This window comes from Vitis riparia, chromosome 2 (genome assembly GCF_004353265.1).
Source record: "Vitis riparia cultivar Riparia Gloire de Montpellier isolate 1030 chromosome 2, EGFV_Vit.rip_1.0, whole genome shotgun sequence".
NCBI lineage: Eukaryota > Viridiplantae > Streptophyta > Magnoliopsida > Vitales > Vitaceae > Vitis > Vitis riparia.
Genome location: NC_048432.1, coordinates 5,814,909 through 5,837,050, shown reverse-complemented (window position 1 = coordinate 5,837,050; position 22,142 = coordinate 5,814,909). Strand labels below are relative to the sequence as shown.

General features: G+C 33.8%; 1 protein-coding gene across 1 annotated transcript; it reads right to left on the bottom strand.

Annotated features, from left to right (window-relative positions):
* Positions 1-608: 608 nt before the first annotated feature.
* LOC117932137 (DEAD-box ATP-dependent RNA helicase 5) lies at positions 609-20,374 on the bottom strand. Its single transcript, XM_034853215.1, has 13 exons — positions 19,716-20,374; positions 19,180-19,304; positions 16,767-16,874; positions 15,957-16,037; positions 14,113-14,191; positions 7,609-7,694; positions 7,472-7,528; positions 7,294-7,361; positions 4,407-4,475; positions 4,149-4,242; positions 1,901-2,065; positions 1,697-1,789; positions 609-985 (listed from the first exon to the last, which is right to left on the bottom strand). Exons 1-13 carry the CDS (start codon positions 20,254-20,256, stop codon positions 893-895), a joined length of 1,659 nt encoding a protein of 552 aa, XP_034709106.1. The 5' UTR covers positions 20,257-20,374; the 3' UTR covers positions 609-892.
* Positions 20,375-22,142: the final 1,768 nt, after the last annotated feature.

Below are 22,142 nucleotides of genomic sequence, written 5' to 3'. Positions count from 1 at the left end.
TAAAATAAATAAAAAAATGTTCTAAAGAACAAATTAATTATAATTAAATGAAAATTTTTCATTTATTTGAATACTAAAAATATAAAAATTATCATGATAATTTTCTTCATAGTATTTTTAATATCATTAAAAATTATACATATATTATCATTTATTTTATATTATTTAATACAATTGAATTAAATGAATTCTAATTTTAATATTAAATATATTTTTAAATTAGACATATTATAATCAAATATCACAATATTATTATCGAATAATATTTGATATAATTTAATAATAAATATATACTTTTTTTTTATTAGCATATACAATATTATTATCAAATATAATAAATTATATTATATATATCAATTACAATTCTATTATACTTCTAATTTTATTTTTAAGAGTTTTCTTACATTTTTATAATTTTTTATCCATTTTGGTTCACCAATATTGTGTCAAAATATCCATTAATATATTTCCTATATATCCATAAAATGAAAGGACCTAAATATCCATCCTAAGTTTTGCATTTTTTGTTCTCATTTGTATCCTGTTCTCTGTTTTTGTGATGCCAATCATCATTTCCATTTTCCTAAGAAATCCACAAGCAATGAAGGTGGTTCACAAGGTTTCTTCTATTCACTTCCAAAACCATAAGACAAGCTCTATAATATTTTGAAGAATTTCCTCGCTAGTATTCTGATAATTAGGTAAAACACACAAGTACCCACTTTCTCCCTTAAAAGAATACACCTTGGGGGAAAAAATAGTCAATAAATCAATAACCAAAATCATATGGCACCTTTTTCCATTTTTTGTTTCTTTTCTTTTCCTATCCCTTTGATGAGCTCAATACTTAAAAACGATAGTCTTGAAAAGAATTGTCTTGTGACAACAGCATTCAATCTTCATCAGAGTCGTCAAAAGTGATCTTTTTGGACTTTGGAGCATCAGCAGCAATTTCTCTGAAGTGAGCCCCATATAGCTTGGACTCCTGCAATTGAGACATGAGGCATCATTTTACAATCCACCCCAGCTTAATCAAAATAATGCTCAGCACTCATGGCCTGAAATATTGAGCATATTTGACATAGAGCTATTTCAACATAAGCTCAACATCATGTTAATCACCGAGTAAGCAAGGAGACTCGCACACACACTGGATGGGGATGCTGCATTAAGCACAAACTTTAACATCCCCCTTCACCTTCTCATTAACCACCTAACAAGAGACCAAATATGGTGTACTAGCAGCTGATACTCGGTTAATGAAAGAGCTCAATCAAAAGAAAAAGGGCCATATTTAATCAATAGTTCAAATGGATTTGTTATCAATCTATTATTTGATCTGTTACCACAAAGGTCTGGTTGTTCGGGTCTGTATAGCCTTACAAACCCTATAAAAGAATGCACATTTCAATGAACACAAATTTTCCAGTGTTAAATTAATTAAAAAAAAAAGGCCTAATTTTTCTTCATTAATATTTATAGGTAAATTACATATAAATTTCGTGTCCAGAGTTAATTTCTTCAACGTTTGTATACCTACCTAATCCTGACCCTCTATTTTCACATTTTGGAATTAATTTGTTGTAAGTTTCTTTTACAAGATAATATAAGTCACAAGCTGACATAATATACAAATATGCATGCATGCACACAAAATGTAGGAGCACATGCTAAGAGAGGAAAGAGAAATGAGCACCTTTTTCTTTACATGTGTGCCAAATTTTAAAAGGTCAGCAGGGACAATCTGCCCTGCTTCTTTGAGAACATTCACCAACTCCCCAGCAAGTCCCTGCAATGACATTATCACTATTCATCAAAAAAGAATTGGCTAAATGCAAAACCAAGACTATTCAACTCTGAAATTTAAGCAATAACACCTGCAAGCATTTTCTAATATTACCTTGTTTTCCTGCATGAAGAATGTGTGTGCAACACCCTTCTTACCAGCTCGTCCAGTTCTTCCGATTCTGTGAACATAATCCTCTGTAGTGAGAGGAAAACTGTAGTTGATCACTACTTCCACATCTGGAATATCCAATCCTCGTGCAGCCACATCTGTAGCTATCTGCACAAACATAAAGCAAATAAAATGTCATACTTTGCAATTTCCACTCTTGCAAGGACTCAAAATATAATAAGCAGCAGTAATCTTAGAACATTTTAATTTATAGTTTAAATGGGAACCTACCCCAGATTCAAAATATATTTTCCCATAAATTTATAATTTTATACATTGGTCCTCTACCCTATCAAGTTTCACACGTTTTGTATTTCACCATTTGCTGTACAATCCCAATGTAAACTTCATTTAGGGTCTAAAAGTTGGTCTGCTTTGGCATCAAACAAAATATTGTTCAAATCTTGAACACTAGTAAGGGATGTCTAACATATTTTCATGCATGTTATGAGTCAAACTGCTAAACCAACACACTTACTTTTGAAGGTCTCAACCTACAACTCCCAATCATGGAATTGTCTTGAGAAGTAAAGGAGTCTTTCTGCAAAGAGTCGCCACACCACTTATCCAACCAAAACTTAACTCTCCTCTCATTCCTTACAACAAAGCGAACTCTACTTTTGAAAACCTCCCACTCTTTCCTGAATGCCTTCCATAACCTAACCCCATAACACCCCCCAGCACACCCCCAAACACCAACTTCCCTTCCTACCCAAATTTCCCAACTATCACCTGCTTCCACATTGACTCCCTTTCTGACGCAAATCTCCAACTCCACTTACTTAAAAGAGTAGTATTGAGAACAAAAAGATCATGCACACTATAGACCAACTGACCAAATGAGGTTCTCTCTAGAGCTCCTGCCTCTCCATAAGAAATCTCTTTGGATCTTCATTTAGAATATGAATGAGGAATAACTTCTTAGTGTAAAATTCTAAATACAGCCAAAAATTCTAAAAACTAGGATTCAACAATAGTCTAACGAAGGACCAAAAAAATAAAAATAAATAATCAAGCAAGCCTTGTTTGGAGCTAGAAAATGTAAAAGAGGATGATAAACTGCTCCATGACAAGACAACACCCTCACCAATGACGATTGACGAACCAAAGACCAACAGCATTACCCACAAGGTACTTGACATGATGAAGAAAAGATATTATGCCCCAAGAGATGGCTTTCTAAAGACAATGAAGGGCAGCTTATAAGCCCAATTCACAAAAAACCCATCACCCGAAAACCATATTTGCTCCTTATAATGAGGTGCCAAAACAAGCTCCTCGCTATCTCCTCATCCACTTGCCCATCAAGGACTCATTTTGGAGACTCACATTTTCCAAACCTAAATTACTGATTTCTTAGGAGGGAAAACAATATTCCATCTCACCAAATGGTTTCCCTTGGATAACTGCAACTTGAAAAAATTCCCTTAAGGGGAATTGCAATTTGAACTAAAAAAATTCCCTCTCTAGACAGTTAAAATGTGGAGAAGACAAAATAATTAAAATTGACCATGAAACGCATAAACTCCCCACCCCAAAACCATAAATAAATAAAAGGAGAAGAGGGGGGAGAGGGGGGAGAAGGGGGAAAAAAATTGTACTGGAAAAAATATGGACCTAAAGAATGCTTTTGGTGTGATGACAATAACCAAATGAAGAATAGCCCACTAATTTGATTTCATCCTTTAAGATAAATAAGAAAAAAGGGATGTTGATTTCCCATGTTTCAATAGGCATTACATTATAACTGAATATACTTATTTAGACTATAGAACATGAAAGATGCCTTCCAAGTTCACGTCCCAATGGGGACAAAAATTTACCTATCAAAAAAAAAAAAAAAATTATAGAACATGAAAGACAACTTGATCTTAAAGGTTATCATTAAGTTGATTATTTTTATCTATGTGTGTGCTACAGAAAAATATTTGATGCATGACAACTTCAACTGAAAAATATGAGAAGAAATGAGGTAAAAATTATTTTGAATGAGCATAAACAGATAATACAATCTAATTGAATGTTGCAGGATCTAGATAACATTAATTACAGAAAAGATGTAGAATTGTCACTTTCCCAACCATAGTTATTATGCTTGAATATCAATCCAAGTGCAGGTCTGAAAATCCTACTTATTTTATTGCACCATTTTTCTTACATATAATATTTTATTATTTCATAGACAGCATACCATCAAAGGACAGCTTCCCTCCTTGAATAATGATAATGCCGCTGTACGTGCTGCTTGTGCTTTATCACCATGTATAGAAACAACATTCCAACCCCTAGGAAGATGAAAACAATAGCATATGAAAGGGGAAATGAAGAGAAAGAACATTTCAATAAAACCAATAGTTTTTCAACCATATATTCAGAAGCCACTGACACTTAAATAGCCAGATTTATAGCCATGACTCAAAACTAACATATAAAATGTGATGAAAACTACCTTCTTTGTAGCATATTTTCAACACGAGCAGCTTCTTTCTTGTACAAAACAAAAACTAACACTCTGTTCCTGCTCAAAAGCATAACATCTGTATCAGCAGGATGTGGCACCATAATACATTAAAAAACTTGATCAAGAAGTTGAGAGTAAGTGTTCCCATTCACCAAAGTCAAGGTCAATCCTTTCATTGAAAATAATAATAACATACAATTGTACAACCCAAAATGTGGCAATTAAAATAATGGTAAGCATAAGTGTTTGGGCATTTGGAAGTATAGGCATGCTTGAAGGGGTAAGATACTAGGATGGAATTTTTTTTTGTACAAAACAGAATCACCTTATGAAGCAGTTGCCAACTCCATGCACAATAGTGAGATCAGTGATGATTAAGGGACTAGCTATGATTACCCATCCTCAGCTGTTGGTGTTTTTTAAGCAGGTCCGAGAAAGCAGTGGGTGATTTAAACAATGTCAGAAAAATTGATTGGAAGAACACACATTATGAAGGTGGCCACAGACTACTAGCACATTAAAAAAAATAGACTTTAAAAAGTGCAGATTGAGATGAGAGGATTGCCCTCATCTATGGATTCAGGGTGCCTTTTAAGCCCTAGCAGATTCTTTCAGCATGCTAAATTAGTGTTTACGTAACTATGAACTCCATTTTGGATCTTCAAAGTGATCATCCTGGTCCATATTGATGAATGGAAGATGGCCACCTGTCCCAGTGGAGGTTTGTGACCTATGGATTTGAAATCCCAGTACATCTTGGGGCTCAGACAGAGGCAGAAAAATATGAGCTGCCAAGTTGGAGGACTGGGTTAATCAAGGTAGGTTCAGATGAGGCAGGTAGGATGCTCTCTGAGAGAATGAAGATTGGATGATTGAGATGAAGTATGATGTGTAGCAATAGTTCCAACAGGGTATGAGTACAGGACAATTTATGACCATGGTACAGCAATTCACTCTATCATGTTATCCAGGGAACACAATTATCAGCTTGCCAGAGTAAGAACAGGAGGAATTGAGCCCATTGTTAAAAGCATACCTCCAGTTAACTGATCTGGGGTTCTTAACAAAGTTAAGGCCCAGTCAAAGGACAGGTGTAGGGAAAGCAATTGACCCCAAGGGCCAATCCATTTTGAAGCCTAAGGTATTATTCTTTTGCCCAAGTGTAACTTGCCTCCAAAGCCTAAGCATCCACCAGATCACAAACTGACCCCAAGTCTACAAGTTGCAGGGTCAACCATGGCACAGGGTGGACCAGAGAATTCTGATAGAACTGAGCGCAGCCCTCATCTGAGCCATAAATTGAGATATGTTTCTCAGGGAGCGAGGAGTGGGTGCAGTGACCCCACCACAACAAATGGAAGATGCACAAGGTAACCCTTAGCTTTTGGTGATGGCAACAATCTAAGCACCAGAAGTGGCGTCAGAGCTGTGAAGGAAAGAACACTTTTTGGAATGAAGATACAGCACTATATGAGGAGTGTAAACCAAGGACACATGCTTTCACTGGTGAGGGACAGTGCACAGCAAAACATGTCCTTTAGTAGACCAGCCCCAAGCTTGGAAGTGGGGGTGACAATTGAGACGGTCAGATTCATGTCGTATCAAGGTCAAAAGTTATAAAATTACTCAATTCAGATCACCTGTTTAATAATTGTGCCAAATTTCTTTGACACAAACACAATCATTCATTACATTGATAACATATTTTACTAAATTCAGATCACCCATTTAATAATTGTGCCAAATTTCTTTTAAACAAACACAATTCATTTATTACATCAGTAACATAACAACCTGTGTGATATGTTTACTAAACAGGTTGAATTGGGTTGGATTGACCATCTTGTTCACCATTATCTATTTGTGTTGGAGCTAGTGCAGAAGCAGTTCTCTCTAGCACAAACTGCCCCCAATGCATTATAAGATGATTGTTATTTCCTAAATGACATTTAGTCCCAAGAAGAGAGCTCATACTATAGAGGCCTTCTTGGCAACCTTATGGGTTTTAAGGTTAGAGAAGGATTTTAGAATCTCTGAAGACAGGATGAAGTTTGTGGTTGATTTATGGGAGAGCATGAGTTGCCCCAAAATCTTCACATGCAAGATTTGTAAGATCACCAGGTTATCTAACCTCTTCAGCAAGGGAGACTTGACAACCATTCTTTAATGGGTAATGTATAGGAGTGGATCATGAAGATATGACAATTGGGTGTATATGATAATGAAGCTCTCATAGAGATGCAGGAGGATGTCCATTCCTTTAGAAGCCCATAGATCAACTAAGAAATAAGTTAGCCAAGAGTAGAACCATAACGTCCATAGCTTCATGGGAGATCATATCTCAACCTAATGAGGTTCTTCATTCCTATATTGTATTTACTTTGTAAAATCTTATCTTGGAGGACCTCTCATCCTATTTTGCATGATTCCTCATTATATTATATATATAATGCTGGGAGGTGTGGTCCTAGTAGGAGGAACATGGTCTCAGGTTCAAATCTTGCCATTGATGATACCTTGATTTACCTAGTGCTGGTTGTTGCAGGTGCAATCAACACCCCAAGGTTTGGGTCCCCATAGAGAGTCCTAAGGTTGGCCATGGAAGGTTCATCAGTTATAAAAAAATATATATACATATATATAATTCATACTTCTTTTTTACCAAACCAACACCTCCCAACCACAAAAACACACAAATAAAAATAAAGATAAAAAATAAAGAACATCCAGAATATGATAAGAATCAGTCCATTTCAGTAATTTATTTCATAAACAGGAGAAAAATCCTGGAGGATCCACTTAGACAACAAAATCATAAAACTTACCAGGGAAACTTATAGGAAATACAAGTTTTTGCAAATGATGTGACAAATACCTTTGGGACTTGTGGTATTTCCCTAACAAAGTGAGCAAACGTTCATCACGTGATCGATCATCCAAGACCTGAATATGTAAAATATATGTTGTCAATTCAAGCGGCATTGATCTATGCATATAGCAATCAAATCAGACAGTAATATAGGTCCGTAAACTGGGGTGTTCTTAAATTATACCTCCACAATTTGCATAACATCATGGTTGGCAGCTAAATCCTCTGAGCCTATTACAACCTGAAAGAAAGCTCATTAATTTTCAAAAGGACATAGAGAACTGTTTAAAGGTCATTAACTCAATTACAAATATCACACACCTTAACTGGGTTGGGATCCATAAATTCTTGTGCTAATTGATGAACAGGTAGAGGCCATGTTGCACTAAACATTACCATTTGGCGAGCTGCAAAATTTTAAGAGTTTGAATCCCTAAGCCACATCAAAATATGCCAGAGAAGCAATTATAACTGGCTTGAGAACAGAAGGTCAAATCTTGCAGATGTTAGATTCAAAAGCTTATTAAAGGAAATCATTGAATCTCCAATGCTTATTAGTTTACAGGAAACTTGAGTGTTGAATGAGAAACAGGTCACAGCTATCTCATTTTTGTGTTATTATTTTGACTGACACATCAGGTGGAATCCAATTGCACAAAAGTCAATGACTATATGCAAATGTTTCATAACTTTAGATTATCCAGCAACTCATATTTGATGAAAATAATAAAACAAGATAACAAAGGGAAGAACAATCCAGCTTGTAAAACATACAGGACCCATTATCAGAAATAGAACATGATCATCTGTCCTAAAGAAGTAAAACTGACGATTAGAATCATAATATCACAAATATGGGCCTCAAAACTCTTCCCTTGTCGAAAGGTCTTATTCTCTTCAAGAAACTCTTAATAAGGGGAGATATCTCATCGAGCAACTCATTAATGCGTTTGGACAGAACCCTTTCAATGAACCCTTGAACCCTCGATAAAGTGCCTATCAAACCCTCAATATTTATCTTAGGGACAAAAGTGATTGATACATCGACATCCAAGAGGCTTACCAAAACAGAGAGGGTCTACCAATAAATTTAGCTTAGACTTCTAGAAGTACATCTTTTAATTATCCATTTTGTTTAGTGTGCTTTCTTATGCTTTAAGTTAGCTTTTATGGATAGTACTTAGGCTCCTAGTCTTTTAAAGTGGTCATATGAGCGTAATACAATGTTTTAAAATGCCTCAAAGGTTAGGATTATTAGATATGAAGAGTAATCAAGGGTTAAGCTTGTTAGGTAGTTGTTGTCCTTATGTCATACCTTAATAATAAGTTATTTAGCAGGTTTTTAGCTATTGAATTAATAGAAACTCATATATGAAGTTATTTATAAGGAATAATCCTAACTTCAACTACATCATGATTCTCCATCATTTCCTCGCATTGAATTGCTGAGAATTTCTTTTAAGGCGTCAATTTCCCCACGTCAATTTCCTTACTCCAGCAGCAGACAACAATTTTGATCACTTTTCTCCTACATCAAATTGGGATTAGAGCCACAGCCCTAAATCTATACCATGATTGGATGTGGTAAGGTTTGTGATGGAAGAGGAAACAAAAAAGAGGTAGTTGCTGCTGCTGAGGTGTCAACTAAAAAGGGCATTTTGAGAGAGCAATTATCTGAGCAAAGTCAGTGTATACGAACTTCAAATATTTTGAAATTTGAAAAAAATGAATTTAATTTCAAACAAGTGGGATCCTCTTTTCCATTTTTTTTTTTTTTTTCAAAATCAGCAAACAAATTTTCCTAAAATCTTATATGAAAACACTACTCAAAAGATCTTAATTCTTCCTCACGGTTTTACATAATCCAACACCATACCCATCCCTCACTTCACAAGAGCATCATCTCCTTCTTTTTCCTCATACTTCCTACAGATAACTTGCTTCCAAAGAACCTTGCTTTCATCACCAAAACGCCAACTCAATTTGCATAGGGGAGCCTCATTAAGCGTTGATAGACTCCTTACACCCAAGCCCCCTTCCTTTTATCTAAATACACAATCGTACACCTTACTAAGTGTGGCTTCCTAACGAGAGCCAGGTGCCCAAAAAAAAAGAATCCCTTGAATTTGTTGTAACCTCAATCTGACTAACCTTAGTATGCAGAACAAAGACATAAAGTATCTAGGCATACTAGAAAGAGTGTTCCGAATTAAAGTAAGTCATCCTCTTTTGGAGACATTGTTTTTTCCACATGGCCAACATTTTACAAAACTTCTCTTCCACCCCATCCCAAGCCGCCATATATTTTAACGAGGCACCCAAAGGAAGACCCAAGCAAGAGGAAGGGAGAACACTCACAATACAACCAAACTCTAAGGCCAAGTCATCTAAATTTTCCACCCTCTCCACTGGTATTAACTCACTTTTATCCAAATTGATTCTCGACCCTAAAATAGCCTCAAACCACATAAACAACCAACTTAAATAAGTCATTTGATCTTGTAAAGCCTCACAAAAAATGGAAGTATCATTAGCAAACAATAGATGAGAGATTGAACCCCTGCACCGCCCTTGCCCCAACCCCTCACCCAACAACCCGACACATAACCTCCACTCATGAAACATTGAATTTAGGTAAATTTATTATAGTAATGTACAATAAATAATTGTTAGTTGAATTATTGAATGTTTATCATGAAAATGATTATGAATGAAATCTCTCATTGGATTTACAAATTTTTTCTTTTCTGAATTTTCTTTTTTCCCCTTTGGAGTAAGGAGTGTCGTTGAGCTTAGAAATTTAGAATTTTAAAAGTGGCTATAAACACTTACATACCAACAATAATACAAGTATATATGACTAGTTGGAACTAAAATTATAGTTAAAAATTCAAAAAGTTCATGTTGTAGATTTTATGTACATCTAAGCATTAAAATCCTTTTTTTTTTTTTTTTTTCTGAAGTTAAATTTGTCAAAGAGACTAGTTTTTGATGTTTTCATATGTATAAATAATATTGGTGAATGTTATGTTCTAGTTTTCTTAGTCTTACCATGGAATCTCAGTTTGCCTACAAAAAAAAATGTATATAGTACATAACTTATGTGTATTATTTTTCCTATTTATTTTTTACCATGCAACAAAAAACCTTACAATATATAATATGATATGAAACATGAAATTTACAAGTTAACAACTTTGTTTTAAGTAATTAAAAAATGACAATGTAATAATTTAAATGCCTGAATGGCCAATATTACTAGGTATAAAGGGTAATTGTTATCCTAATATAGATAACCTAGTAAATGTTAACACATTTCTAGTCATTGAATTAATAGATACTCATGTCTAGAGTTACTCATAGGGCATATAAATCCTTGAGTCATGAGTTACTCATAGGGCATATAAACCCTTGAGTCATGAGTTACTCATAGGGCATATAAATCCTTGAGAGTCTTTTTTATTAAGTCATAACTTCAAACTATATTGCAATCCTTACCACTCTCCCCTATTTAATTGTTAGAAATTTGTTTTAAGGTGTCAATTTCCCTTACAAAGCAAAGAACAAAAAATCCCATCAACTTTTGGCTATATCAACAAAGAATGTAGAGTTGGAATTAGAGACAAAAATTTCATTAAAATTTGGCCAAAATTTTGGCAAAAATTTCATTAAAATTTGGCCAAAATTTTGGTGTGTTGGTGGTGCCCAACACTATTTTTGGGAAAGAAACAATTTGACTAAGTTTTTGCGATTGATCCTCGATTTTGCAATTTTTTGGCAACTTTTCTAATAAATCATTGATTTTTCATCTCTATTGCCAATATTTTGGCGATTTCTTGTGCATATGGCGATTTCCTCGTGTGTAGACAAAATAGACAATTTCTCTTATGCGCATGCGTTCATTGAGTTTTTGCAATTTATCGCCCATTTCTGCGTTTTTTTTGCAATTTTTCCAATAAATCGTGGCACTTTCAAGAGTAGATGGGTGATTTTCTTGTGAACATGCAAAATGGGCAATTATTTGGTAAACACTTGTGTGGCCACATCAACATCTTCAATAGCCAAAGTTTTCAAAACTTAAAGAAAAGAACAAGTAAGATGGTTCAAACCTAAGCCCTTCCCTATGGAAAAGATAGTTTTCAACCACCAAGGCAACTATGCCCTAATAAAATATATGCCTATTAATATATACTACATTTGTGTCTCCTAAACCTTTTATATATACAAAAAATAATAATATACTAAAATGAAATTTTAGCAAACAAATTAATTTTAATTATTTTATTTTTAAATTTCATTTGATTGGTTGTTGAAAATACAAAAATCATCATGATAATCTTTATAACGAGTCTTTTTAATATCTTTTTTGTATAGTAATTAAATACAAGAGAACTATAAACTTGTAAATAAAATTTTTGATATTTTTAAACAAAACTTGTAAATAAAATTGTAGATATTTTTAAACAAAAAAAATTATAGATGACATTATTTCTTTTATATTCTTTAATACATACAAATTGCATAGTCAAGTTCTACATATCATTATCAAACATTATAAAATTTATCATATATACATAGTTTTCTTCAATAAAACAACTTCAACATGAGTATCATTGCTTGTTTTAATATTTCAATGGGTTTTGACCAATTTTCATCTCATCGATATTTTTTTTCCAAACTTCTGTATGATATTTCTGATATTCTCGTAAAATTGAACCACTAATAGTTTTGCATTTTTCAATATCTTGATTATGAGTTGTCCTTCTAGTAATATGTTACAACTTGAACCATAAGAACCATCTAGAAAAGGAAAGGAAAAGAAATGACTGCATATTCTTCCATGTAACTTACGTTACATAAATACAATGTTTTCAAAACCGGAAAAGTTACCGATTCACGATTCACTGGTCGAACCGACGGTCGAACCAGTGATGTCACAAATATACAATTTATAAATTATTAAAATATTAAATAATAATTTATATATTATTTAAAAATTAAAATTTTATTTAAAAATCAGAAAATTAGTTTCAAATTAGAAATTTAATTTAAAATCATGATTTTAATTTAAAATTTTAATATTTATTTTTGAGCAATGGTACTCCAGTTCATTTGTTTAATATAATAGATAAGTATGACTGCTAAATCCGAGCCAAAAAAAAACCCAAAAATTCCAGTTGTTCACTAGTTGTAAAATGGTGATCTCCATATTACACGCCCTAAGAAAAATAGTCACATAACTATTCATATAACACTCACTGTCAAGATTGGAGCAAGTATCCCTCCTAAAATTTTAACCCACGAAGTTCATGATCACCAAATGGAGCACCAAATTGCAGAGAACAAAGTCAGCAAAAGCCCGTTCTGGTGGTAGGTCCTGCAATTTTATGTCCAGACAAATACACTCAGATTAATGGATTATAAACCTTGACCATCAGGAGGGGGCTTTGTAGCAGGGGGATCTGCGAGGGAAGAAGAGAGGGGAGGGATGGGGGGGGCGCTTTGACCGCCAGGAGGGGGCTTTGCAGCGGGGGAATCTGCGAAGGAAGAAGAGAGAGGGGGGGGGGGGGGGGGGGGGGGGGGGGGGGGATGGTTGCAGCGGAAACAGCGCGAGGAAAGAAGAAAGGGGGGATGGTTGCAGCGGGTTTTGCGCTAGGGCGGCCGACTGGCATGGCAAGTGGTGTAACGGCCGAGGAGACCGTTGGTGGGAGCTGGCGTGGGTGTTGCAGTGCGTTGGGGGAGCGGCAGCTTCTTCACCGAAGTTCAGATGGAGGAGGGGTTTGGAGTTTTTATATCCTCCAAAATTACATCATTTTGATGTCAGAAGCTTCAAAACAACGTCGTTTTGATACTGTAAAAATTTTAAAAAAAAAAAAAAAAAAATTAATTGAACCGTCTGATTCGGATGGAACCGGTCGGTTCGTTCGGTTTGGATGGAACCGGCCGGTTCGTTTGGTTCGACAGTCGGATCGCCGGTTCAACCTATTTCCAAGCTAATTGACAGGACCGGACCGAAACCGTGACCGGCCAACCGGTCCAGTTTTTAAAACCATGCATAAATGCTTATTATTCTATTTATAATATTTCTAATTTTGGCTATATATCTTAAATATGTATGTCAAAGACAAGCTCCTTGCATGTATCTGCAAACTTCTTTGCTTACATATTGTAGTATGATAGTATTATTCTGGGGTCTTGCTTGATGTGCGTTGTACAGCATCATTTCTTGATCATGTATTTATAGGTGTAAAGGGTTCATTGAAAAGCAAACTCTAGCTAGGATTTAAAGTTATCATAGAATGGAAGACTTTATTATTTTTAAAATGCATGTTTTATTACTAAACAAATAAATATACAAGGAGCTCTTATCAAAAACAACATTTCTTTTCGTTTTAGTTTTAGTACTCTTACCGTACAGTATTCCCAAAATCCTACTCCTCCAAAGATTTAGGAAGCAAGACTAAACCATACAGATAATTCTTAGACCCAGCCTACTAAACCATTCTTCAAGTTTTGCACTCAATTTTTGTTTTCAATGTATTAGTTAGCTAACTTTTTGTGATTTTTTTCAGTAAACTTAAAAAATACATGATACTTAATTTTGCCCTTCAAACATTTATAATTATAAAACCATTTGCCACACACTTCAAACATGTCCATACAGTTTCTTACCATTCTTCTGCCCTTCAAAATGACCGAATTCAAACTCAAAGTTTTTCCTTCAACTTAAAAATTCAACTTATTGCTAATAATTTATATTTTGAATTCAAATTCAAAAAAAGAACAGTGTATATAGAGCGAAACTGTTAATATTTTATCACGTACCAGGACATGTCTGGCTTAATATAGAGCGAACTTCTGGTTCAAATCCCATGTCCAGCATACGATCTGCTTCATCTAACACCTAAAGAAAAGCAATGATCACTTCCACTGGTAGCTCAAAATACTATTTAGGTTATAAAAAGAAAGTATATCATAAGCAATTCAAAAATAGCTTCAATCAGAAAAAAGAAACTAATGTACTAGAGGTATCATAGTTTCTAAAAGGAGAGAGGTAAAAGGCAGTGACCCTATCAAGTTATAGGCTAATCCAAAAACAAATATATATATATATATAGCTTAAACTAAAAATTTACAGACTGAAACAGTATGAGAACATGAATCAATCATGCACATCCAAAATTCAAAAATAATAATTAGTTTTGAATAAATGAAAGATCACCTCAGAATTGAGAAAGCGTCAGGAATACTAAAACAGCAATCAAAAAGCATATTCTAAACCTGCAGGTGAGGGTTTTGCTATTGAGACTGAGGTTGTAGCCCTTCTGAAGGACCTTGTACAAGCAAAAGTTTGGGTTTATCCAACTTTGTGGTGGAGGGGATTATGTTGTTGTTATCTCATAGGTGGCCAAAAGGGAAATAGGTTCATTGAGGCTTGATAGGTGGCTATGCCAAATATTTGATATATCTTTATAGAGTTGAGATGCACCATTTGATGGGTTCCTCACTCAGCTAATCAGATGGCAGACAGGCTAGTAAAAAGAAGAGCAAAGCAGTTGGTATCTTTTGTTGGAGATTATTTGCCAGCTTGAGTCTACTTAATTTTTGTTCAAATGTTGCTTCCATTTTTGTAACTTCTTTCATTTGTTCAGCTTGTATGATTCCTTGAGTCCATTCATTGTCTTGATCTAAGCTGTACATCGTGGAAGGACATCTCATCCTTCTTGATCTTTTAATTAATAGAAAAAGATCTATTGGATTTTTGAATAAAAAAAAATACTTAAACAGTGTGACCTGTGATCTTGGTTCTTTTAGCTTCAGCCGGCATTATATGACACTATAGTGCATACTATAGCTAAAAGATGTTGGTGTCTCCATTTATCTGATATTCTGTCCATTTACTCATTAGTTTTCTTCCCAACTAAACCTCCCTTGTTATATATATATATATATATAGTTGTTCAAGGTAAATGCTGTAATATTAAAAAAACTAGAATTACTGCAATAAGTTTCTCCACTACTATAAAATACCATAAATCAACAGAAGGTACAAAATAGAAAATGCAGTTCTGCTTCAAATCTAATGTACATTTTGAAGTGCATGGTTCGCAAGGCATTTCCTTCCAGCATGAAAAAGAACAGATACATCTCAAGAAGTCTAAATGAGCAAAAGTGACTTTTCTTACAGCAATGTGAAAAAATAATCAAGAAAAAAACCAGAATGACAGCATCTTCAACACCATTCAGGGCAGGAACATAGTGTAAGTTTTGTTTTATGTCCAACTGTTATTGTTTACAATCTTTCTCAAAAGCTTAAATAGTTTCATAATTTTCATTTCGCCAACTGAAATTCATTAAACCAAACTTTGAACAATGACCTCAAGTTCTTCATTATCTGATCTGGTAATATGGAAAAGCACTACACTCCATGAACTCTTTTACTTAAAAATATAGTAAATTAATAAGTCATCATTCTTACCCAAAAAGAAAAAAGGAGCCATCCAGCATGAATAAGAAATTCAATCATTTCGGCTACACCTAAAGGTTTTTACCTAAGAACTCATGAGCACTGCTAATTTCAGTGTCAACGTGTTGACTATTGAAAGCAACATAATACAAGAAAATAATTAGCAAATAGGTTGATTCAAATGATCCTCTACTTCTAACACCACAAAAGATACCTCTGTAAGGCAACACACACCCATTTCAATTAGATCCTTCAAACGTCCAGGAGTTCCTATGACAATGTCCTGAGTGAACATGAGAAGGAACATCGTATATTAGGTAATTATAAGCATATTTATCACATTAAGAATATATATCTTCATCTCTCCACAGAATTATATAGATAGAAACAATCACAACAGATCCCTCACAAATGCAACAAGCTTAGTAATCGATTGCACACAAAGCTTGCAGTATCCAATAACTGTAAACATAATTCCTTACTAGATATTTGGATTATTAAGCTAGTCCATCCTTTTCCATATAGGATATTCATGACTTTTCCATTAGTAAAACATGTTAATGCAAGAGTCATATCAGAAATCATAGATCCAGAAGATTGGGATTATAAAGAATAGAAAGACTATCCTTTCTCTCTTCCGAGTCACCATTGAATCCATTTATTATTATGGTAAATCAGTGCATCAAGATGTCAATGGTCAGAGATTCAAACAGAAACTAAGCTCAGTGATACTAAAAATGGTTTTCAGTATTCATTTTAGCTAAGTGACGAAGATGAGAGATCTGCTCTTTTGCCTTTCCAAGTGAACTATTGCAATGGAACATTGCAAATTCTTTGCATATATGCATTTCCCAGGTAAATCCATGCTTGAAGGCCAATGAAATGGAAACCATGATTGCAATATTTCTTAAACAACTGTACATCACACATTCTAAAGGGTAAGTGTAAATCAGACTATCATCCAGGTTAATTTATACTAGAATTAAAAGGGAGCAGTAATCGAATATCATACAACACCAGACTTCAGGGAACTTATTTGAGGTCCTTTAGAAGTTCCTCCATACAAGCAAACTGACTTCACACCACAATGTTTTCCAGCCTCGCACAGAACATCTGAAATCTGCCACAAGCACATGCAGCCAACAATTTATTACATACTTCGAGAAATAGATTTTAATGGATCACATAAATGTAGCAAATACAATATACTGAACAAGATGGGGGAAAACAGAATTGCAAAAACAAAAATAAAACATGCATACATACATATAAAAAAATTTAAAAAAAAAAAAAGCAAAATTGATAGGCACTCCAGCTAAAAATTTCTACACCCTTCAATTTCAGGAAAGAATCCATGCCTTCAAACACTGAAACAAATACAAGACAGTCAAGATCATGATACTAATCTAAACAAGCATTAGCTAAAATGGTTTAGGGCCTCTTAGTGTGCCTATTACAAAGGCACTGTCAGATTGGATAAATCGGCAGTAGCAGTTTGAGAGGGGACCAAATACAGGTTGCATATATTCATTACCGCATCAAGCTGTGTGATCCAGGTCATAAGGCACACAAGAAGGCCAGATCTTGTGGATGAAAACGTTTGGAAGAGCAAGCACAATGATGATGTTTGAAAAGGTCAACAATTTGTGCATTCTCAACATGAAATAAGGTCAAGAAAATTCTTGGTAGGCAATAAGATGTTGGCAGCTGGTACTCCAATGCAACTACCATCAATCACCTGAATACACATGACCAACCATGTCTATTAAGAGTCTTGGACTAACTTTATCATCTGAGATTTGTTTCAGGATCAGAAGTCTTAAATCTCTCTCTCTCTCTCTCTCTCTCTCTCTCTCTCTCTCTCTTCGTCTCTTTGGGGACATGGCAAACCCTAATCTCTTTGTTACCTTGGGTTTCAGGAGAAGCCTTGAAAAGGATACATATGAGGATGCTCATTTGCAGTTTGTTGCTGATATCATGTTACTTGAGCACCCTGAACATTTCCACTGAGGGACATCAAATGCACTCTTATGAATTTGGTGAAACACTGACTTTATTGGTTGTTTGAAATAACGATCACTTGGCTTTGAAACCTCTTGAAGTTCCTTGTAAATCCTTTTCCATTTGGCAGATAGTACTTAAAAACTCAAAAGGAGTCCTGAGAGACAAGCAGAAGAAATCCAGTTATCTCTCCAAAGGCTAACTTGAATAACGCATTCCTCATCCTCCAATATAAAGTCGTTGGCCAAAAGCATCAAGAGTTTACAGAAAGGCATTCAATAGGTCAGTTATTTACTTAGTTCTTTTGATCAGTTTTGTACATCATGGGGAGGATTCCTCATCCTTCTCATGTTTCCATTCTTAATTAATATATATATTTGTTTCTGATAAAAAATAAAATAAAATCAATAGGTCAGTTAGGAGGGGAAGCTTAGGAATGGAAATGAGTTAATCTAAACAGATAAGCCCAGCTGGTATGATATTACAATAAACAGGCTAGGGTTGGCAGTGGAGACATGGAAATTCCACTATGCATTTTCTATGTATGATGCCCTATTGTTACAAGTACAAAATTTAAATGATTTATTATGTAAAGAGTTAAGAAGAGACATCCTCCAGAGTTTATGCTAAATACAACTAATTTATGTGCCCACTAAAGAAATGCAGGGCATGATTACAAGCAAGGGAAACTTAGCTTTCTTGTAGATGTTCTCCGTGCAATAATTTAGTGGAGGCAAAACAACCATATTCACATTACACTCCTTAAATGACTGACATAGACTTCATATTAAAAATTTAGAAGATAATGTTTCTACAGTCCAGAAATACTTTTGGCAAGAGCTATTCCACTGAATAGGTTCATCTATTATGTATTGAATATGGTGAAGGGATTCACAAGGACTAAGCAGTCAATTATGTCAGTTGTAACTTAATTTGCAACAATTTTTTTAACATGTCATTACAAGCAAAAGCACACAGCTTATGAAGAATGTTAACCTCCAAAGAGTGGTTCACTACTTTTTGGTTGTTTTTGCTGGCTCTTGTTCGTTGTTCTTCCTTTGTTTTTTTGTGCATACTTCCTATACACATAGGGTGTGCCCCCCTTTCTTTGGCACTCTTTTAATAGATTTGCTTTGTTTTCCTATCAAAAAGCTGTTGTGGGGGGGGGTGTAGTGGTTCACTACAGATGGGTAAAATAAAGGCAAAAAGTTGGTAAATTTTGTTGTGATGTCCTTATTTTTGAATCATGTGGCGCATATGCTTAAGTTGATGGAACCACTTGTTCAAGTTCTTTAAACATTAAAAATGAAAAGAAGCCAAAGTGTGCTTATAAAGCCTTGGATGTATTCCATGAAACTATTGAAAAGTTCATTAAAAAAATGCAGAATTCAAAGCAAACGCTGATGAACATATTGTGCACATACTTGCTGAGCTAGCTCCCTCGTCGGTGACAAGACAAGGCAAAGGGGATTCACTCCCTTGGACGTTTTACTCTTCCGCTTACTCAAAACATGCATCATTGCTGGAACTCCAAATGCCAATGTCTTACCTGCTCACAGAAAAACCAACCATAAATATCCCATCTACAATTATAGGATTTCAATAAGGTTTCAAATCCTTTATTTTTTGAATTCTTTCTTGACATTTAATGCATTAAAATCCAAAAAAAAAAACTAAATCAAACTAAGACAGTTTACAGCACCCAGTAGTACATAATTGTTCTAATCACGAGATTCCTAAAAATCCCTTAGTGTTTCAATCCAATCATTTGGTCTTGGCATCCAATGTTCAAAACCTACTAAACCTAAACCGCAGAAAGAAATTTTACAGGACCGCTGATTGTTTTTAGTTGATTATAGGATTACAAAATCCTTAGTCTTTTTCAATCCAACTCCTCTTTATCTGACACTCCAAGCATCAAACCCAACCAAAAATACCTAACCAAATCAATAAATTTTACCAGACCCAGTAGCAGCAATCCCGATAAAATCCCGGCGGTCCAACAAGAACGGCCAGGCATGGGACTGAATCGGCGAGGGCTTGCTGAAATTGCGGCAACACTCGAGCACATCATCCGGCAGCTTCGACTCGTCAAATGATTTGAAAGCCGCATACTTCGATTCCTTGGCGTCCTTTCCAGTCACCGCCACGCACGCCCCTCTGCTCTCCTTATCATCTTCATCCTTCAAGCCTTCTTCTTCTCCCTCTTTCTCCTTCTTCTCCTTCTTCTCCTTCTTCTCCTTCTTTTCCTTCTTCTTCTTCGCCTCTGTTACAGTTGGAGTTTCTTCGAGCTTTCTCTTTCGGTTAGCCTCTGTTTCTTCTTCGATTATGTAGTCTTCGTTCTTCTTCTTCCTCCCAATTTCTACCACTTCATCAGAAGCGATTTTGGACTGTTTATGCTTCTTTTTCTTCTTCTTCTCAGCTTCGATTTCGCGGTTGGTTGGGATTTGTAGGGCAACTGGTTCGCTATGCAGGACAGTTTCTTCCAATCTTCGCCCCATAGCTGCTGAACCAGAGCAAAAGCTATTGACGAACTTGGGAGAGACTTCTGTAGGGTTTTAGGTTAGAGTGGAGTCGGGCTGGCCTCAGGCTTTACCCTAAACCCACTACCATTGAATTTAGTCCAAAGTTGATATTTATTGAAAGTGAAAGTGCATTCCACAACGCTCATTAGGTCATCTTTCGACCCGATTTCCAAAACAGTTACTTGTAGAACTAAGTTCTGACGAGTCTTTAACTTGTTTTTTTTATATATTTTAAAAATAAATTTTATATAGAGTTTTTTTTTATATTTGTATAATTATTTTTAAAAAAAAACAAGTAAAAATAACTATAAAAAAACACTCTTTGAATCACTAATGTCTTGTTTGGTAACTGTTGCTTAAAAGAGTTCTAAAAAAATAGTTTTTAAAAACAATTTTTGAAAATTGTTTTGTGATATTTTATAGAATAAAAGTCTGTATGGGATCTAAAATTGTTTTTAACTTATTTTTAATATTTTTAAATATGTTTTAAAATAATTTTTATGTCAGATAACTTTATTTTAAATCATTATATATGTTTGTATAATTATTCTTTAAAACAATTCTCAAAAAACATCTTAAAACAACTAAAAGAAGTTATACGAAAAACACTCTATTTTCTTTTTTTTTTTATAATAGAAAACAAGAAAAAAAAAAAAAACAAACAAAAAACAATTTCTTATTGTCAAACCTGTTTTTTCAGTTTTTTTATTCTAAAAAACAGAAAACTATTCTTGAAAACATTTGACAAACAAGGCTTAAGAGTTAGTTTTGTCATGTAATTTAAAACAGTGTTTTGTTAAATATTGTTTTTAAAAATTTGTAACACTATTTGGTTATTATTCTTTGAAAACAATTTTAAAAACGAAGTAAAATAAAGAATAATTTGTAGAGAACAAGTAAGAGTTGTTTTCCCCAATCTTTAAAAATAAAATGAAAACATGAACTCGTTTGACCATATTTTCTTAAACTTGCTTTTAAAAATTATTTTTTATTTTTTAACTTAAAAACGGTTTTTAAAAACAAGCTTCAAAGGAATGGTGAAACGAAGCCCTAAATTTTTCATTTTTTAAAGTAAAAAAATTGTTTTATGTTTTCTAATTATTAAACTTGCTTTCATTTTTTTATTTTAAAAAATTAAAAAATTAAAAACAATTACCAAACAAGATATTATTTTTTTAAACCCTTGTTTTTTCCTTTCTTAATCTATCTTGTTACTATCTCTCTCTTTTTAATAATAATGAATTATTTAGGACCTCAAAAATTCCAAAAATTGTTTTTGAGAACATATTTAAAAATTAATTATCTTATATTTTTTATAATAAAATTTTGTTTAAAAACGTGAAATATTCTCAACCTATTTTCTATTTTCTTAAATATTTTTCAAAAATAACTTTTATATCATATTTATACAATTATATTTTAAAATAACTCATAAAAATAAGTGAAAATAACAAAAAAAATTTAAATATGTTTTCAAAATAAATTTTCAGCTTTCTGTTAAAAAAATTACTAAATCATATTTTCGAGTTTGAAAAATAATTTCCAAATTTTAAGAACAGAAATTATTTTAAAAAACAATTTCCATATAGCTCTTAGTCTTACTTTAGCTACGCTTCTTATTTCTATTTTTAAAATAGAAAATAATAATAACTTTTATATAAAATCTAAAAATTTTGACAAGTATATATTAAAAGGGTAATGATTTTTAAAATGATTTGAAAAAAAAAAAAATTAACACTACTATATACTACCCCAAATTTTAAATTTTTTTAAAAGTAAGTCTATATTTTTTATGTGAAGATAAAAAACATAATTCCTATCCAAATGAGACATAATTATTAAAATATTTGCTAAGCTAAATT

What these genes read in the sequence shown, in the direction of transcription:
- LOC117932137 (XM_034853215.1), bottom strand. Translation starts at nt 20,256, where the DNA reads ATGGGGCGAAGATTGGAAGAAACTGTCCTGCATAGCGAACCAGTTGCC. An exon ending in GTTCCCTGAAGTCTGGTGTT is followed by an intron (nt 16,038 to 16,766) that starts GTATGATATTCG and finishes ATGTTCACTCAG; the next exon opens with GACATTGTCATAGGAACTCC. An exon ending in ATGTTATGCAAATTGTGGAG is followed by an intron (nt 7,362 to 7,471) that starts GTATAATTTAAG and finishes TTACATATTCAG; the next exon opens with GTCTTGGATGATCGATCACG.